Genomic DNA, 18,458 nt, shown 5'->3' with positions numbered 1-18,458 from the left:
TGGACCAATAAAAATGATCTATCGTAGATGGGTTATGAGTCAAGATGGAATTCGTGGAGGCAACTCACTGTATCTTCAAGAAGATGGGGAAGGGGGGTAAATAAATTGTACTACTTTGTCAAATTTTAAGTAGTACGCATACACACAATGTATTCATCCGCCCTGACTCCTTCTGACAAGCACATTTTTCTTCTCGGAGATATAAAAAGTTGTTTAATGCGCATTAAGGAAATAAGGCAGTCGAGACAAGTTGATTGACAATGAAAGAGACCCATGCAAAGTATTATTTTTTTATAAGCGAGCTAGCTTATCAAGAAAAGGTGTGGGAGATGTTTGTTGCTGAGTTCTTGTGCTGTTTTTTTTTAAACTTTTATTTAGAAAGCATCAACTGGAAGTTTAGCAGCAAGCTGTTTATATTTACAAACTAAAATACACAAGTTCTCAGCAGCAACGTGCATAAACATAGTATACACAAATAACACAAAACAAAGAAGAGGAATTGTAACTTTTACTAACCAATTTTAAAACAATAATTAAACATATTTACTTGGTCATGCTATCAACAAATTGGCACCGTAAAGCCGTTATGAGGTAATAATAGTAGGCAGCACAGGAAGAACATGAACAAAAAAGTTCAAAATCCAAACATTAAAAGAAAGGAAAGCGTATCTATAAACTATCAGCAGGTCTATGTACACAAAATGTTTTCAAAACAATGGCTGCTGGCGTTCAGCAAACTAAAGAAATATGGAGCATATGTGAAAATTCCTGAGGGCAAAAAAAAAAAAAGAGCCAGGCAAAAGTGAAGCTGGAACCATTTGAAGACATGAATGTCCACAATTAGTTTCAACCAGCTCCCATCAGGCTATTAAATAAATGAGCCCCTTCACTTCTGCACACAATGTCAAGGCCATGTCTGCAAGAGACCCCCCCCCCCCATGATGCATTGTGCTACGACCAAAAGGTTCATTTACATACACACGAAACAAAACTTTTCTTTAATGATTTACGTGCTACTGAATCAATGACTGGAATGAATTCAAATGCTTGGTATTTAAGACATGACAGTTTCTAGCTCACTGTACCAAAACAATGTAAGAAACTGCGATTAAAGTTTAAAAAAAAAAAACATATAAAATAATATGTGCTTTATGACATCATCAAAACATCATATAATTAGCAATAATATCATCAGAGCATCACAAAGTTATCAATAAGATCATCATAACATCAGAAAATTAACAATGAGATCAAAATATCATAAAATTAGCAGTGAGATCCTCAAAACATCACACTCTTAATAAGGATATCAATTTTAAAAATTGCAAGCGTAAGTTCCTAGTAGTCATTTCATCAATTCAATAAAAACATAAGAAATTAAAATGCTATCAGATCAACATGCTCACTACTAGAACCAGGTATAGTACATCTCTTACAAAAATAGATTTTTTTTTTGTTGCTCTTGGAGAGACAATGTAAAGAAATGATTTGTAAAATCTAAAAAAATATCCAATCCACTTTGGAATAAATACATTTCAGGGCCAGCAAGTTATTGAACTATTTTTAACAAAATATAAAATGCTCTTAGGATACTGAAATAATTGATTATGTGAAGCTTATTGTAAAAATAAAACTTTAAAGACCCAAACTTTATCATGTGTTTAATTTTTTTTCTTCTATGTTTTGTGTTAAAAGTTAGCATTACATTATAGTAGATTGAAGTTTATTCCTAATACCAAACAAGCATCCAGATATTAGGGTCCTATTCCACATTTTTTAATCTTTAAAATCAAATAAATGTCTTATTATTCTAAGTCTAGAATCATATCTGGGTGTCTGCTTTGTTGACTTGCGGTATCCTCTAAGACCAAGGCATCAGAAGTGGTATTGTTGCTGCAGGGAGTCTCCTCTGAAATATGCAGATCCAGACTGTCCTGGCTACTAGGAGTGCCCTCCAGGTCATGGACACCAAGACTGTTGCTGCTGCTGGTGGTGTCCTCATGGCTAGCATCTTGTTGACTAGTTTGGGTCATCCCCAAGTCTAAGACATCAGGTCTCTTCTGCTGGCTACTCAAGGTCACATTCATGTGTAGGACATCAGGTCTATTGCTGGAGGTTTCATTTAGCTCTACCATGTCAGGACTAATCACTGAATCAATGACAACTTCACTGACTACATCTGTAGCACTGTCCTGACAATCTTTACATGAAGAGGATCCTGAACTATCACCTTTAGGTAACATAACATCAGTAAAGCTTAAAATTTAAATCAGTAACGCTTAAAATTTAAATCAGTAACGCTTAAAATTTAAATCAGTAACGCTTAAAATTTAAATCAGTAAAGCTTAAAATATAAATCAGTAAAGCTTAAAATATAAATCAGTAAAGCTTAAAATATGAATCAGTAAAGCTTAAAATATAAATCAGTAAAGCTTTAAATATAAATCAGTAAAGCTTAAAATATGAATCAGTAAAGCTTAAAATATAAATCAGTAAAGCTTAAAATATAAATCAGTAAAGCTTTAAATATAAATCAGTAAAGCTTTAAACATAAATCAGTAAAGCTTAAAATATAAATCAGTAAAGCTTTAAATATAAATCAGTAAAGCTTAAATCAGATTTATTTGAACCAGGCCAAATAAAATTGCTATTCTGATCTTAAAAAAGTAAATAACTTGGAAGTGTAAGGTTCTTCAGTCGAATGTTGAGGGTTAATTGAAATCATGTGGGAAGTTAGGGAGTGACGGGGGACAGTTTGTTACAAAGTACAAGGGAGGAAAGTAAAGATGGTTGGCAGGTGTGAGGTTTTTTAATAGTATTTTCTAAATTATAGAACATTCCAACAAAAAGAAGGTAATTAATGCATTTCTATGCGTTTATCTACTCAGGCATGTTAGAGACCGAGTCATCGGTTTTCCGGGCTGATGTTACATGCCATGATGGCACTAGGGAAGGAGCACTTGTACTAATTTGTCCTAGCTTATGGAACAAGAAATGTACCATTTGTGGCAGTGATTCCGAAATCAAAGAAGTTAGGTAGATTTGTAAAGATATAAGCAGTTTGAATTAGACCCATGTGGTGACAGACTGCTGTGAACTGACCCAGTCTCATAGGTAGGGGACAAGACCCTTATAAAGAACTGGACTTGAATAGCCCATGGTTCACACCTGTCTGCTCAGAGAAATCCTTTTCAGTGACCATAGCATTCAATGAGGGTGGTCAGCTGCTAGCCATAGAGATCGAGAGTGTAGATTATTTTTGTAAACATTGCCAGTCATAGATTTTTTAAAAAGTCTAAAACAGATTTCTTTATGTTAGTTGTTTTTTTTTTAATCAAAATAGTGAATAAAGGATTTGAATTTTTTTAGATTTTTTATAGTAAGTCTTTTGCACTCTAGCAGTCTGTTGAGCTCTAGAAGTCTGTTGAGCTCTAGCAGTCTGTTGAGCTCTAGAAGTCTGTTGAGCTCTAGAAGTCTGTTGAGCTCTAGCATACTCAGTGCCATATGTTCCAATCTCTTTAGTGGACGAATAGGTATCTGTGCTACTTAAGGCGCTCAGCAAACACTACACAGCTTGAGGATCTGAATAAGCCAACTTGGTATGTAGCCACTCAACATCTCAGGGATAATTAGGGATTTAACTAACAGGATGTGATTTAGGGATGCTTCTATTTCAATGAGTTTACAAACTACCAATAGAGTGACTTATTTTAACTAGCAAATTTATTGTAAAATTCATTTATGTTTAAAAAAAATATTTTTTTAACTCCTTCCTTTGGGGCATGTTATTCAATGACTTTTTCATGTCAGTGACTTTAAGTGGCTTTCTTCACAATGAGTCTTTTTGTTAGTAACTTAACTATGTTGACTATAATAAACACTTGCCTCTCTCTCTCTCATATAAAGAACACATACAAACATGCATAACATTTAATTATTTTTTTTTGTCACAGCAGCACAATTTAGACCATGTCCTGCCCATAATCCCACAAGGACTAATTTCCCCTTTATAGCTCAAGAGCTAAATGTTATGCAGCTAATTTATTAAAAACAAGATCCATTCATAGCTCAAATAGTACAAATTTATATAACTTAATAAAAATATGTGGTAAATATGTATATATTTAAAATTACTTAGCCCAATCTCAAATCAAATTTTCGTTGTCAACCCCACCTCCTGGATAAAGCCCAGTATTATCCCAGGGTCAAAATAACCAAACAAGGTTTTGAAGTTGTCTGCTCCAAAATTGAGCATAACATACATATATCTAAAACATATACACAAGTCATAACTAAACACTAACCTAATACTGTTTCACTGCTTTCAGCACTCTCTCTAGTCTGACTTTTCCTACACAATAGATCCTTTTGTTTCAAGGAGGACTTGGCTTGGTACAGCCATTTGTTCAATTCCCCAAAAATTTCTGGAAACAGATGTCCAAACCTCTGGACAGAAACAAAAAAAAATATTAATAAACCAAAGCCATGGACCATGTTCCCCCAACCTAAATCAACACGGTCATTATGGCTCCATTGCTATGGCACCTTGGTAATAATGCAGTGGGTACGGACACACATAGGTGTGACTGGTAACTCCATCGCAGACTCCTTGGCACACTAGGAAGCGCTAACACCACCTACCGAGCAAGCTAGGAGTTCCCATCATGCTCTGGCAACAATACAAAAGTAGAAATGGAAAAATGGTTTGAGTGCTGGGACAATTCCCTTTAAATATTTGGTTTGTCTACCTGAACTAAGGATGAGGTCAAGCCTAAAAGAAAAAAAATCAATAGCAGCTAATGATCTGTGCAGGCTGCTCCAACGTAATTTAAAAATGCTAGTGAGTTTAAAAAGTTAGGTTCTAATTAATCTGTTTAAAAAGTTAGGTTCTATTAAAATTTAGCCTTGACAATGTCCTCAAAAAGTCTGTAATCTTTACAAATAGATTAACAAGTCGCATGATATCGAGAAAAAAAAAATGCAGTTACTTTTGTCTCAATTTTGTTTTTGACATGTTTGGTCTTAATAAAGAGTATTAAAACATGAGATGAATGACACTTACTCTACACTTGTCTACATCGCCCTCCATGTAGTCAATGTAATTCATATAGATGTCCACAGCAGTGGTATATTCATCTAACATCTTCTCCAGTAGAACTCTATAAAGTCTAATCATGTGGCCAACATTAGTGCTAACATCGTTCAACAACTTGTCTGAGAGAGGCCTTTCTAGAATTAATTTCTCGTAGTCCTGAACAAAAAAATAGTTTGAAAACTTTAGACCAGTGTTTCCCAAACTTTTTCCTTAAAGGAACACTTCGCACATTCTGAGTATTTAGCGGAACACTTTTCTAATTTTTTTTAGAGAGATTAATTCACGAGGAGGCCTACTTGTTAATTATTCCAGTAGTTCATGGAACACCTATTCAGACCTCGCAGAACACTAGGGTTCTGCGGAACACAGTTTGGGAAACACTGCTTTAGACTATTTTTGTTTGTACAATTTTGATCTGGGCCAGGGCATTACAGTTATGACTGAGTGAATGTCAGATTGATACAGTAATGTTTAAATTTATAGATTCACACAACATTTGAGCCTTACTGTATTTTTCATGTACTAGGTAAACTGGATAGCAAAAGTATAAAAGAAATCCTCTAGATTTTTCGTGAAGACATAATGGAGGAAAGGGTGACAGTTTTAGTTGATGTATGACTATTTCATTGAGCCATTAGACTATGCATTCTTCTGTTTGATCTATGTGATCACTTATTTTGGGTGCATTGAAACCTATTGACATTCTGCTCGTTTCTCATTTATTTCATCAGGTTGAGACCAATGCGCACCTCAACCAATATAAGTTTTAATGTCAGCAAGTGATTGGACAAGTGTGCAGTGATTACATCCTTACTCACACCAACACCCTAAAGCAGTCATGTAGAAGCAGTTTGTGACAAATACATACACTACATCAACTGGAAAGCTATATTCAGTGTCCTCTCTTTCCTTCAGACTAACAAAAAAAATTGCTCAATATCCTGCAAGTGAATGTAGTCCATGAGATCATACATTAAAGTGAAGAAATATGAGTTGAATTATTTTGTGTACTGACAGTGAGACCAAAAATTGCCTGAGAACTTGTCTAAGATGTGCTGCACAATAGATTTGGAAACATGCAATCATGATACAAGCATCAGAAAATGATAATCACTGTTATGTTTTGATGCTAATATCTTGAATTTGGGTTTAATGATCTAGAATCAAAGAACAGACCCTGTAAAAGCAATACAAAAAATATGTGTCTCCAATGCAATCCTGATAGCATAAAAGATTTTATCCATCTCTAGCACATACAAGAACATTCATTTTCTATCATGTAAGCAAGCCATTGATACATTGAAATGTCACAAAAGCTAATAACATTCTTTCAATTTATAAGATTTATAAGATGAACCAATCAAAAAGTTGAGGCTTTGGCAAAATTATCATTAAGTGTAACTTTGAGAGAACATACAAAACCAATAGCCAGGAGAAAAGTTTGTAGGGATGAAAGAGTCAGCTAGCTTATCTCTTGGCAACAAGTGGTTAGGCTATTGAATGTGAGAGTTTGTTTCAGAAAGCGAGCTGTGGCAGGTTCCATGTATCATCCTGGCATTTCCATGACAGTCCAGATCCAGTGGTTAAGAAATCTCTAACCATGACTGACCAGATGTTACAAGTGTTTCTTTTTTGAGTATGCGTTAGAAGTGAACAGAAATGAATTAAACCCATGAAGTTTTGCATACCGCTGATAATATATTAAATGCAACTGCAAAATAAAATGAAATAAATACATATTTGAACCTTATATTCATAATCCTGGACTTTAAAGACCTGGTCATCAGTTAAACAAAGTTGGCCCCTGAGGCAGTTGGTCAAGTTCTGCACATACCTACTCAGCCCAACACTCTTGACAGTAAATGCCTTAGCCACCTGTAAAACATAAAAGATTAATTGCATAGTCAAACATTTTGTACAGTCCACTTTTTACTGCCAACCTCTACACTTATTTCACACAATATCGGAGAAAGCAGGACATGTTGAGATGGAAATCAAACCTATCTTATAAAGTTCAGGTTTGGTGCACTTATATTTAAGCTTGAGTTTGGTTCAGTTCGATAATGAGAATGGTTTGGTATTTGTTCAGTTTGATAATGAGTCTGGTTTAGGTTTTGTTCAGTTGGGTCAGATCTAAAGTTTGGGTTAGAGTTTGGTCCTGTTATGAAATTAGTTAATAGCTCAAACTAATTACATCAATTTTTAGTTGAAACTCTTGAACTTCAAACTTTCAATAAAGATCAAACACAAATAATGTGTAACAAGCTAGCTATTACATTCTTCAAACATTTAAGTTACAAACTGCAGTTAATGTGATCTAACTCTGAACAAAGAATGGATGGCTGCCTGGTCGTGCGGTTTGCGCGCTGGACTGTCGTTCAGATTTATCGACGGTCGAGGGTTCAAGCCCTGCCCGCTCCCATCTCCCGTCGTCCTGCGGGAGGTTTGGACTAGGAAGTAAACTATCTTCAACTCTGAAGGAACATCCAAAACATGTAAAACATTTTACAAAATGGTTACTATAATAAGCACAATGTCAGTTTAACCATCATGGCTGCATTATGTATTTGAGAAATGTCAGCCTTTCTAAATGTTTCTGGTTTAACTTAGCCCAAAGATTGCTCAATGTTTTGCCACACACTAAAAATACCTTTTAGCTGGCAGTATTTCTGGCAGGTATACCTGACAATATTTTAGCGATAATTGCCTTCGCCAGAATGTTAAAAAATCATTCTCATTCAAAATTTGCAAGACATCAGTCAGTCAAGAGAAGTGGCAAATATTTTCCAAGTTCATGTCTCATGTGATTACTATCAACATTAGACAAATGAGTCACGGCTGTCTTAATGTCTGCTAGTATATTAAATGATTCAGGGTCAACTTTACTCATTTAAGAAGAGGCTGTCAAACCAAATTCACCAAAACTGTAATTATTTGCATTATCTGACAGTGTTGAAGAAGACCTAATTTTGTCTACTGTCTTATGCATCTCAATAAAATAAATTAAATTTTTTAGACTTTTCAACTGCTAATTTCAGATTAGGGCCTGTACAGCTAATTCTAACATCAATGTGATAAATCAACTTGATATACTTTCATTATCAAACATCAAACTGTCACTCTTCATAGTCTCAGGAAGAGAATCTTTAAGAATTTCAGTTGTCTTTGCTTTTAATGCTATGCCAGTTTTAGACCCAGTAAAATCAAATAATCCAATACACTTGCTTATAAGACAATAATTGTTAATGTGATATGACATGTATTTTAGGAATGTGCAAAATTGTAAATTGAGCAATATTGCAAGTCTTGATTTAGTTTGGTTAGGGTAAGAATTAGTCTTTGGTTTCATAGTGATCAGGTTTTAAGTTTTGGTTTGGTTCGGTTGTTGTTGAGGTTCCGATTCAGTTCAGTCCTAAGTAAGGTTCGTGTTCAGATCATTTGGGTTTGGTTCTTTTCCCATATCTTATAACATAGGTGTGTGGTTACCAGCCCTGAGAACTGCTTATCACATGACCACATTTCAATTAACTGAAGTTGCACTAGTTCAAGGGTTGTTTTATTTTAATACCACCATTGAAGTTTAAGGTGCCATTTCATCTACAGAAAATTTCTTAAATAGGAGGTGGTCGCCTTTTAATTAAAAAAAAAAGCCACTTATGCCCCCCACCCCTCATTTAACATAGACATCTACATCCAACCCTACAAGCTGCCTGGTCCCTTGGACTGTCATTTCAATGGTCCCCAATTCAAACATGAGCTTTGAGCTACGAAGTAATAATATGTACCAAGGGGTTTGGGCTATGATGTAATATGTACTGAGGGGTTAGGGCTATGATAATCTTAAATTCTTAAGGAACATCCAAAACTTCTTTTTAAAAAAAGGCCACTTCTCCCCCACACTCACACAGGCAAACATTTCTCAGAAGAAAATTGCCACTTCTCTCCCCCACACTGACACAGGCAAACATTTCTCAGAAGAAAAAAGGCCACTTCTCTCCCCCACACAGACACAGGTAAACATTTCTCAGAAGAAAATTGCCACTTCTCTCCCCCACACTGACACAGGCAAACATTTCTCAGAAGAAAAAAGGCCACTTCTCTCCCACATCTCACACAGACAAACATTTCTCAGAAGAAAAAAGGCCACTTCTCCCCCACACACACACAGACAAACATTTCTCAGAAGAAAATAGCCACTTCTGGCCTCCACCTTCTGCCCCATACACATGCAAACATTTAGTTTCTCTTCTATACTCCATACAACTGAAAGGAAAAAAATACATTTTCACCTGAGTATCGAAAACATTTTTCATCTCTGTGCTGTATTGATGCCTCAACATATCAGCAATAAATCTACAATCATGGATGATCTGCCCAATGGAAAAGAACAACTTTTCAGTTCATTAGCTCCCAATGTAATCTTAAAATAGATAATAAGGGCTAAAAAAGAAGTAAGAAAAAAAACCTTCTTTATGTTTTCATTCTCAAAAATCTCTCTCAGTCCGGCATCAAAAGCTTCACTTTTCATGACCAGCATATCAAAGATGTAGATTTTTGTGTCTGTTGCAATCTAAATAAAAAAAAAAAAAAAAAAAGGAAAGTGACCAGTACATGTACAGAGAAAGATGTTTCAGTGGTAAAGATGTTTCAGTGGTAAAGATGTTTCAGTGGCACAGAGTATGATTTTGTACAGCTTTGTAGCAAGCCCCAAATCCTTCTTATCTTATATGATACAGACGATACTTCAAAATAGAAGATGATTACGTCCTACACATCATGCAGCATTCAGTCATGCATATTAACCAATGGCCTAAATTCTGCCAAGTCACTGGTTTTCCTGGCTAGCTCAGGCAAACCATTCCATGCTCTAATAGTGCTAGGGAAGAAGCAGCATTTGTACAAATTTATCCTAGCATACGGAACGAAGAATGTGCCGTTATCTTTGTGTCTTTCAGAGTATTTTATTAGATTGTTTTTTTGTATTTGAAGATTATGGTTCAGTATTTTATGTATAATTGCTACTTTACTTTTGAGTCTTCTATCCTGAAGGCTTTCTAAATTTAGTGATTTTACTAAAGGGGTTACTCTAGTAAAATGTGAATATTCGTTTGTTATGAATCTCACTGCTCCATTTTGTGTCTGTTCCAGTTTCTTAATGTTTTCTTGAGTTGGAGACAGAAATGTTTATTCAGGACATTAAGTTGACCAAATTTTCCCCTTTTTTTTCCTATGCTGATCCAAAAGTTAAAGCCCACTGTCTCTTCATTTAGAGTTCAACAGTAAACAGATACTTGTCTTATCAATCAGTCTAACAATGAACAGCCCACTGTCTAATCTTTCAGTCTTCTTTACTCTGATTGTGCAAATATTTTTATCACTTCTTGTTTTTATTGCAAAACTTTAGAAAGTTCTAGCAATGTCTTACATACCAAAAGGGGCATGGTGGCTGGGTGGTAAAGAACTTGGCTTCCAAACCAAGGGGTTCTGGGTTCAAATCTTGGTGAAGACTAGAATTTTTAATTACGGGATTTCAAGGAGTCCACCCAACTCTAATGGGTACCTAACATTGGATGACCTTTGCATCATCAGCCTTAGAGATCACAAGGTCTGAAAGGAGTACTTAACTTTACTTCTATACCAGAAAGGCAAGAAATATTAGATGAAGACATGCACTGATATAAATTCAAGACATTTATAATAGTATAAGCAATCAGCCACTGACCTCAATCAGAGATAATGTTCCAAGTCGTCCAATGTTGTTGCCATCAACTGTGACACCAATAACTGTCTGGCTGTTGATGTGCTTCAACTGTAAGGGTTAAAAACAAAAGCATGTTATGTGTAGAGATTTATAGTTCAGTGAGTTGGTGACAGAATTTACATATCTTTATAGTTGTGCATTAAGTGCGTTAGGACAAAATTTACATATCTTTATAAATGTGTCGTGAGTTATGACAGAATGTATTTGTCATTGTGGTAGTAAATTGACTGTCTCAAAATATTATTTGTTAGTTTGCTTTGCTACATTTGTTTTTAAATTAGAACATCTAAAAAATAAAATCTTTCAAGTCAAGACTAACCCCTTGAAAGTAGGCATCAGAGATTGTGTCTATCAGCTGAACATTTTCTTTCAGGGTTGAAGGCTTGCTATCGTCTGCATCTATAATACAGTAGAAATGAATAATGTCACTATGCTCTACAGGGATATTTTACTAAGTCACTATGCTTTACAGGGATATTTTACTACATTACTATGCTCTACATGGATATTTTACTAAATCACTATGCTCTAAAGGGATATTTTACTAAGTCACTATGCTCTTAAGGGATATTTTACTACATCACTATGCTCTACAGGGATATTTCACTAAGTCACTATGCTCTAAAGGGATATTTTACTAAGTCACTATGCTTTACAGGGATATTTTACTAAGTCACTATGCTCTACAGGGATATCTAGTGGTGCATTTACTATTACATGCACCATTGTTCTTTAATGATAAATGATATGAAACAAAAAAAAATCTTTACAAAGATTTAAAACACACTGACCAGAAAACTTTAACTGAGATTTCACAAATACAGGGTGATTTAAAGAGAATGTGCCAAAATCATCCTGCCATTTTGAAAGCAATGTAATGGGCTTACTTAGTAGTCATATGACACAGGAATTATTTTTACAAACTGGGAGTCAATTTTAATTTGCCAATTTTAATTTGTCTTTGTAGGAAAATCACTTGATTATTTACACTCAAAATGTTTCTAGGTCAGGGTAATTTGAAATTCCAAGTAAAAAAAAAAAAAAAGAAAAGCTAGACCCCAGAACATTTGAAGAAATCTAATTATTAAATTCATTCCTGCTGATTGTAGAATTGATAATTTATTTTTACTTATATTAAAACATTTCTGATGTTAAAGATCAAGAATCACAGCTTGAGAATAAATAAACTGTTTCTGATTGTTTATAATATTTGTGACACCCTAAATATCAATTTAAAATGCTTCCATCCTCATTAACATGTCTAGCATGCCTTTACACACTCTCTGTTTTTATCCCATGTAAAATAAAGTAGCACTTAGCTTTATAAATGCTAGATGGTTTAAATAGTGCTGTAAAGAGATACCAGTAGCAGACGGGCAGAATACCTGAGTCAGTTGACCAGTTGAGAGAATTTTGGGACATGACGTCTGCCTGAGATGTTTTAGCACAGGACTTGGTACACTTTAAAAACAGCAAATTCTGCTTGCTAGTTGGAGAGAAACAAAACAAAATATTGGGAGGCTTAAATAATGAAAATTCTGCACATTAAGTTGAAAACAATCCACAAGGAGGTAAGGTTTCTGAGCAGTACAGTGCTAGGCTTCTGAACCGGGGTCCTGGGATTTTAATTTTGGGATCTTTGGGGGCCTGAGTCCACCCAGCTTTAAATGGTACTTCACATTCGCTGGGGAAAGTAAAGGTGGTCACTCATTGTGCTGGCCACATGACAATCTCGTTAACTGTGGGCCACAGAAACAGTTGACTTTAACATCATATGGACTACAGCGTAAGGTCTGAAAGTGGAACTATTCTCTCAAAAGAATATTTATTATTAATAAAGAATGAATATTTAGAATAATTAAGAATTTCTTAGACAGCTATTTCAATGGCATGTTCATTTTTAATCAAAAAAAACAAAAAAACTGTACCTGAATGAGACGGTTCCATCATCATTTGTATCAACATACTGAACTATTTAAAAAAGAAAAAAATATTAGTATATGTTTTGTTAATATTTTATTTGTTTATATTAATAGTCATAATACCAAATACTAAAACAGAAATAATTTTATGAACAACAATTTAATAATGAGATTTTACCAAAGTATACTTTTTTTATTAGCTTATAACTATAATTTAATTATAATATGAAGTTAATGAACTCTTATAGCAAAGAGCAGGCCAGCAGACGCATTCTCATGCATAGGCTGTGACAAAGTTTGCCTTTCTGGAATCAGCTTGTTTGGTCACAGCAGATTCTGTCTCCATTCAAGGAGAAGAAACACCAGTAATTCATCTGGGCATATCCATTCCTCTTTTTGAGACAGAGGGAGCCATACATACATACATAGTAAACAAAAATAAAGCTTGACTAAAAAATATTAAAGATTATTGCTAAGTAATATAACTAGCCATAGTCTGCAGTCAATAATTTTGGATAGTTAAATACCACACACACACCCATCACCATCACCAGGACACCAGACAGCAAGTGGAATGTCTTAAATTACTAGCAACTGATTTTACTTACAATCAATCAGGTCAGAAAGGTACATGTGAATAGGTCCTAGGAGTTTGGCACCATCAGTTTTAACTAGATGTTGATAGAAATATTTTTTTTTAGTACAATATTATTTTGCTTTAATAATATTATTGAAGCATAATATTATTCAACATAAATAAATATTATTATTTTGCAATATTATATTATTATTTTGCAATATTATATTATTATTTTGCAACATTATATTATTACTAGGCTTAAATAATATTATTATTGTACAATATTATTATGCTTTAATAATACCAGTATTATTACTGTACAGTATTATTACACTTTGATAGATGATATGATTGAACAGTTATAATAATATATTATAATGCTTTATTTATGGATCACTTTAATTTAAAAGCTGTAAAAAGATACATAAAGAACACTGGTTCATATCAATCTATGCAAAGGGTGTCACACTTAAGATTACAGCTTTAAAACAGTGAATTACTCACAAATTGGACATCTCCCTACAAACCTCATGAATGATTTCTTAGGATGACAGTAAGCGAGATTTGACCACACTCCACAGTATATATTTCATGACCAGGAAGCCATCTTAATCAGACAACTTGTCTCAGAACAACTGACTTCTTAGATAAAAAAAAACACTATTTCCCTCTTCTATTCTTCATTCTGTGCCCATTCAGCTTAGTAAAATTGTTTTTTTTATTTTGTTACAGTAGCTCTGACAAACACTTTCTTTGATTTCCTTTCAAACCTTATGAATATAAATCTTAATTGTTGGATGGCTGCCTGTTCACATGGTATGCATTCTGGACTGACATTCGGTGGTTATGAAGGTCTAGAGTTCAAACCCTGCCCACTGCCATCCCCTGTCATCCTGTAGGAGGTTTGGGCTATGATATAGGTATCTTCAGAATCTGAAGGAGCATCCAAAACACTTGAAACAAAAAACTTTAATTCTTACAATAATCTTACTGAGCTCAATGATATCACTTGGATTTCTATATTTTTTTTATTTTTTTAAATTTCCTTTTTGGTTAGGGAGATAAATATTTGTAACCACTTCATTGCACGGTGGCTGAGTGGTAAAGCGCTTGGCTTCCGAACCGGGGACCGGGGTTCGAATCCTGGTGAAGACTGGGATAATTAATTCCGGGATATTTGGGCGCCTCTGAGTCCACACAGCTCTAATGGGTACCTGACATTAGTTAGGGAAAAGTAAAGGCGGTTGGTCGTTGTGCTGGTCACATGACACCCTTGTTAACCGTAGGCCACAGAATCAGATGACCTTTACATCATCTGCCCTATAGACCACAACGTCTGAAAGGGGAACTTTACTTTACTTTTACTTCATTGTGTGTGGTGTCCACCAATACCATCAAAGTGTTGTCCACTCTGGGAGGGAGGGGCTTGGAGACATTATAACAAGGGGAAGGGGGAAGATGGTTAATGTTTTTTTGAACAACAAAATATTTTCATTGCAGTTAAAATCCATGTTTGAATATTAAACCAAATAAAATGACATTATACCAAAGTTTTAAAAAATTACAATATTTTAAGTAAGAGACATTTTTTTCATCTTCTAAAGACTTTTAAAATGTTAACTATTTTCAAGAAAAGTGTCTGCAACAAGATAGACACAAAACTTCTTTTGAAAAAAAAAAAAACATTTTAAAATACCTCCACTAGTGTCATTATTCTTGACTTTCTCACGTTTGAACAGTAGAATTTTTCACAACTTTTGTGAAAAATTATGGTGACCGTTTTTGAGTGACAGTTAAAAAAAAAAAAAGATCTGCAACAGGAGGTCTTACTAAACATGAACTACCAGATAGACCTGTTCACTACCTCACCCTAAGGTCAATGCTAGTCAACAATCACAAAGAGGAGTGGCTCAACCAATGGGCATCAGGAAACACAGGCAGAGCCATATACAAAGAAATGACTATGCCTAACAAACTGGACAGTATTAACTTCCTCCCCCGCAAAGTACAATCTACAATCTTCCAACTAAGAACAAGACACACACCACTATAAAATTACCATCTGAACAAAATACACTCCACACAACTCCCACTTTGCAGACACTGCGCCCACCCTTATGAAACCGTAAACCATATCCTCTTTGAATTCCCCTTCCTAATCCTCCTTAGGCAGACCCTACTTCCACTACAGCCCAACATAACCAACACCCTGTACGGCAGTGCTGAACAACTGAAGAAAACAGCACACTTTTTTACCTTGGTACAGTCTGCAAAAGAGCTGACAGCTCAGCAGCAATAAAGCTGGCTAGAAGAAGAAGAACTAAACATGAAGATCTTACGACGATCATGCCCATCACAGACCTATGTGCACTATATGTACCTGGAATGTCCCTCGCATAATATTTCTAGAGCCACTACTTCATTTGTTACACTTGACTTGACATGTACATTTTTTTTACTAGGATGAATAGTGCCATCAAGATGCCAGGAGAATGCATTTCACACAAACATTGAAAAAAAACACACTAAATATATTGGAGAGTCCTAACCCTTTTTACTTTAACCTTTAAACTTTTTTTGACATGCACTCTTCTTACTTTGATTTCCTTTCAAACCTTAAAAATACAAACCAAAGAGTGATGTACATTTTTGAGTATGAATTTAATTTCTGGAGCTCAGAACGTAGGACCCAGATGAGGGAACTTTTTTTCAGACCACATGATGTTAGGAAGAGAACCTGCAGCCAATTTTAATCTCCAGAAAGAGTCTTATCTCATAAACAAAACACTTAAAATGTTCTGCAAAACACTATTTCAATTAAAAAAAAAATACTTTACAAACTAGATTTCATGAACATTCTTTATGTAAATTTGGATTCCAAACTTATTGTAAATAGCCTATATAACAGTAGGCTCCTATAAATGCAAAGAAAATCTAATTGCAATAGTTATAAAAAAAAATTCTATCTCTAGCTTACGTTTGGTCACAGAATTGCCCAGTCATTAAAATCTGGCCTGAAAATGCAAAACTTTAACTAATGTTACTTTCTTTAAAAGCTAAAATGGAAGGGAAGGGAAATTGATGCTAGCCTTGTATATAACTTAAAAACAAGAGTTGCACTTGGAACTAGATCGATATTAGTTAATAAACTATTAAAAGTACATTTAGAGGACTAATCAGAATCATCTCATCTTGGCTATAGTCTTTTCACAGCAACAGTCATGCTTCTTCCGACTCTTCGCGCTCTAATTCTAATGTCGCATTATTTCTAGAGATTTCAGCCAGGGTTTTTTGTTTATTAACAATTGATCTTTGACTTACCATTTTTTAAAACGATTTTCCCTGTATGAACGTCAAATGCATGAAGAATGCCGTGAAACTTTGTGCCATTTCCTACTGTTAGTATTACTGGTCGTGAATCACACAATTCAGCCATTTTGATGTAAATTTTAACACATTCACAAGAAAAACTACACACCGAACACACTCCGCAATTTGCGTGACCAATATTGCATATGTGTATCCAGATTTATGTTTGTAGAGAATTTCTCATTGGGTATTATTTTGTGCTGGAGCGCACAGCATATTTTTTTTTAAAACGTAGACCTAAAGTATAGATTATAATAGATCTAGGTAGATCTAAACTCTTTTTAAGACTTGTCTTCGAGTTGTAAAATTACGGAGCGACGGAGAAGTGAAGTATTCAATAAAATGCATTTAATTTCTTTGGCACACAGACACACAAAAAACAAACTTTATTAACTCTGAATTAGATCTAGATCTACGTCATAAAGAGGGTCGTGGCGTGTATTTATCTTCTGTCCCTTTACTTTCGTCGTGTGGGTGTGTGGAAAAGGGGTGGGTCTGTGACAGTTTGTTAACCAAATCCATCCACTTTACCGTCAGCAGTTGTTCCAAGCAGTATATCAAAAGAGAGGCCGATCCTTTCTTTTATGTTATCCAGCCAGCTTTTCTTTGGATGACTTTTTCTTCGTACCCCCTCCACTGTACCTTGAACTTGAAGGATGACAGTCTTACAATATGACCCAACCATCTCCGTCTCTTCATATCATTGGGGGGGGGGGGGGTCGTTTTTTTTTTCCAGTCAAAGTATTGACTTGTAAAAATACTAACTCATTTGTCTTCTTTTCCTGGTACCCATCGGCAGTTTTATTAGACCTATATCAAGATCTACCAGTACTTCTAATTTAGATCTAGATATCTAGTGTTCTTTCAAGTTTTAGTTATCTGAGCTTCAGAATCTTCTTGTTAATCATCTTCTTGTTCAAAACGACTAAAAGCCATTTATCAAGTGATGGTTTTATGGCACCTCATTACATGTAGCCTATATAATTTTTCCTTAACTTGACTTGTTTTAATATCAGGATTTTAAAAAAATTCTAAGAAAGTTAATATATTTAAATTATCAATAGATCTATGAACTTGTTGTAACATGGACTATTGGGCTTCTGCATATGTGGCAAAAACGTTTTTTTTAAAGACTCGTTGTTTTTAAAATGTCTAAGAAAAATTTGTTAAAAATTAAAATTTGTTAATGAAACCTCATTAAAAGGCAAAATAACATTTTTTAATGAAATGTTTAACATGCTTTCTTTAGTGTGTATGTAAGTTGAACATTATTTAAAACTATGTTTGTAAAAAAAAAAAAAAGTTGTAGTAGGCTATTCTTATTTTGGTGAACATGATAAATCTTTGAAATGCTGGTTAGATTAAACCAACAAATATTTTTTCACTAGTTATAGTAACCTAGTTACTGATTGAATGGAATGGGCCTCTGAACTGACAAGTAGTTTAAATACAACAAAGACTGGCATTTTTAGGACTACTTCCTGCCCTACCATCTGTATTGGTACTGTAGCTGAAATTTCAGAACTTAACAAGTTGAAATATTGATCTGGTACATTCTGGAAAAACATTATTATAAAAGGTACAGAAAGTTTTACTCCTCACTTTCTGTTCCATAGACTGCCAGGTGTTTGAGAAGAAATAGTTTGTGATGAATTAAGTCATCTAACAAATCTATATAGATCTAATCTTTCCAGACTACAACTTTAACATCTAATTGTGTTTGCCCTACCT

At 34.6% G+C, this 18,458-nt stretch overlaps 1 protein-coding gene across 1 annotated transcript; it reads right to left on the bottom strand.

Moving 5' to 3' along the window:
- Positions 1 to 499: 499 nt before the first annotated feature.
- Positions 500 to 16,842, bottom strand: LOC106070194 (piRNA biogenesis protein EXD1-like). Its single transcript, XM_056037072.1, has 12 exons — positions 16,680 to 16,842; positions 13,387 to 13,449; positions 12,785 to 12,827; positions 12,242 to 12,342; positions 11,176 to 11,255; positions 10,818 to 10,904; positions 9,561 to 9,665; positions 9,385 to 9,465; positions 6,842 to 6,970; positions 5,063 to 5,251; positions 4,305 to 4,446; positions 500 to 2,230 (listed from the first exon to the last, which is right to left on the bottom strand). The coding sequence occupies exons 1-12, from the start codon at positions 16,792 to 16,794 to the stop codon at positions 1,806 to 1,808; spliced, it is 1,560 nt and encodes a 519-aa protein (XP_055893047.1). The 5' UTR covers positions 16,795 to 16,842; the 3' UTR covers positions 500 to 1,805.
- Positions 16,843 to 18,458: the final 1,616 nt, after the last annotated feature.

Source organism: Biomphalaria glabrata, chromosome 7 (genome assembly GCF_947242115.1).
Source record: "Biomphalaria glabrata chromosome 7, xgBioGlab47.1, whole genome shotgun sequence".
Classification (NCBI taxonomy): Eukaryota; Metazoa; Mollusca; class Gastropoda; family Planorbidae; genus Biomphalaria; species Biomphalaria glabrata.
This window is presented reverse-complemented; position numbering and strand designations above follow the sequence as displayed.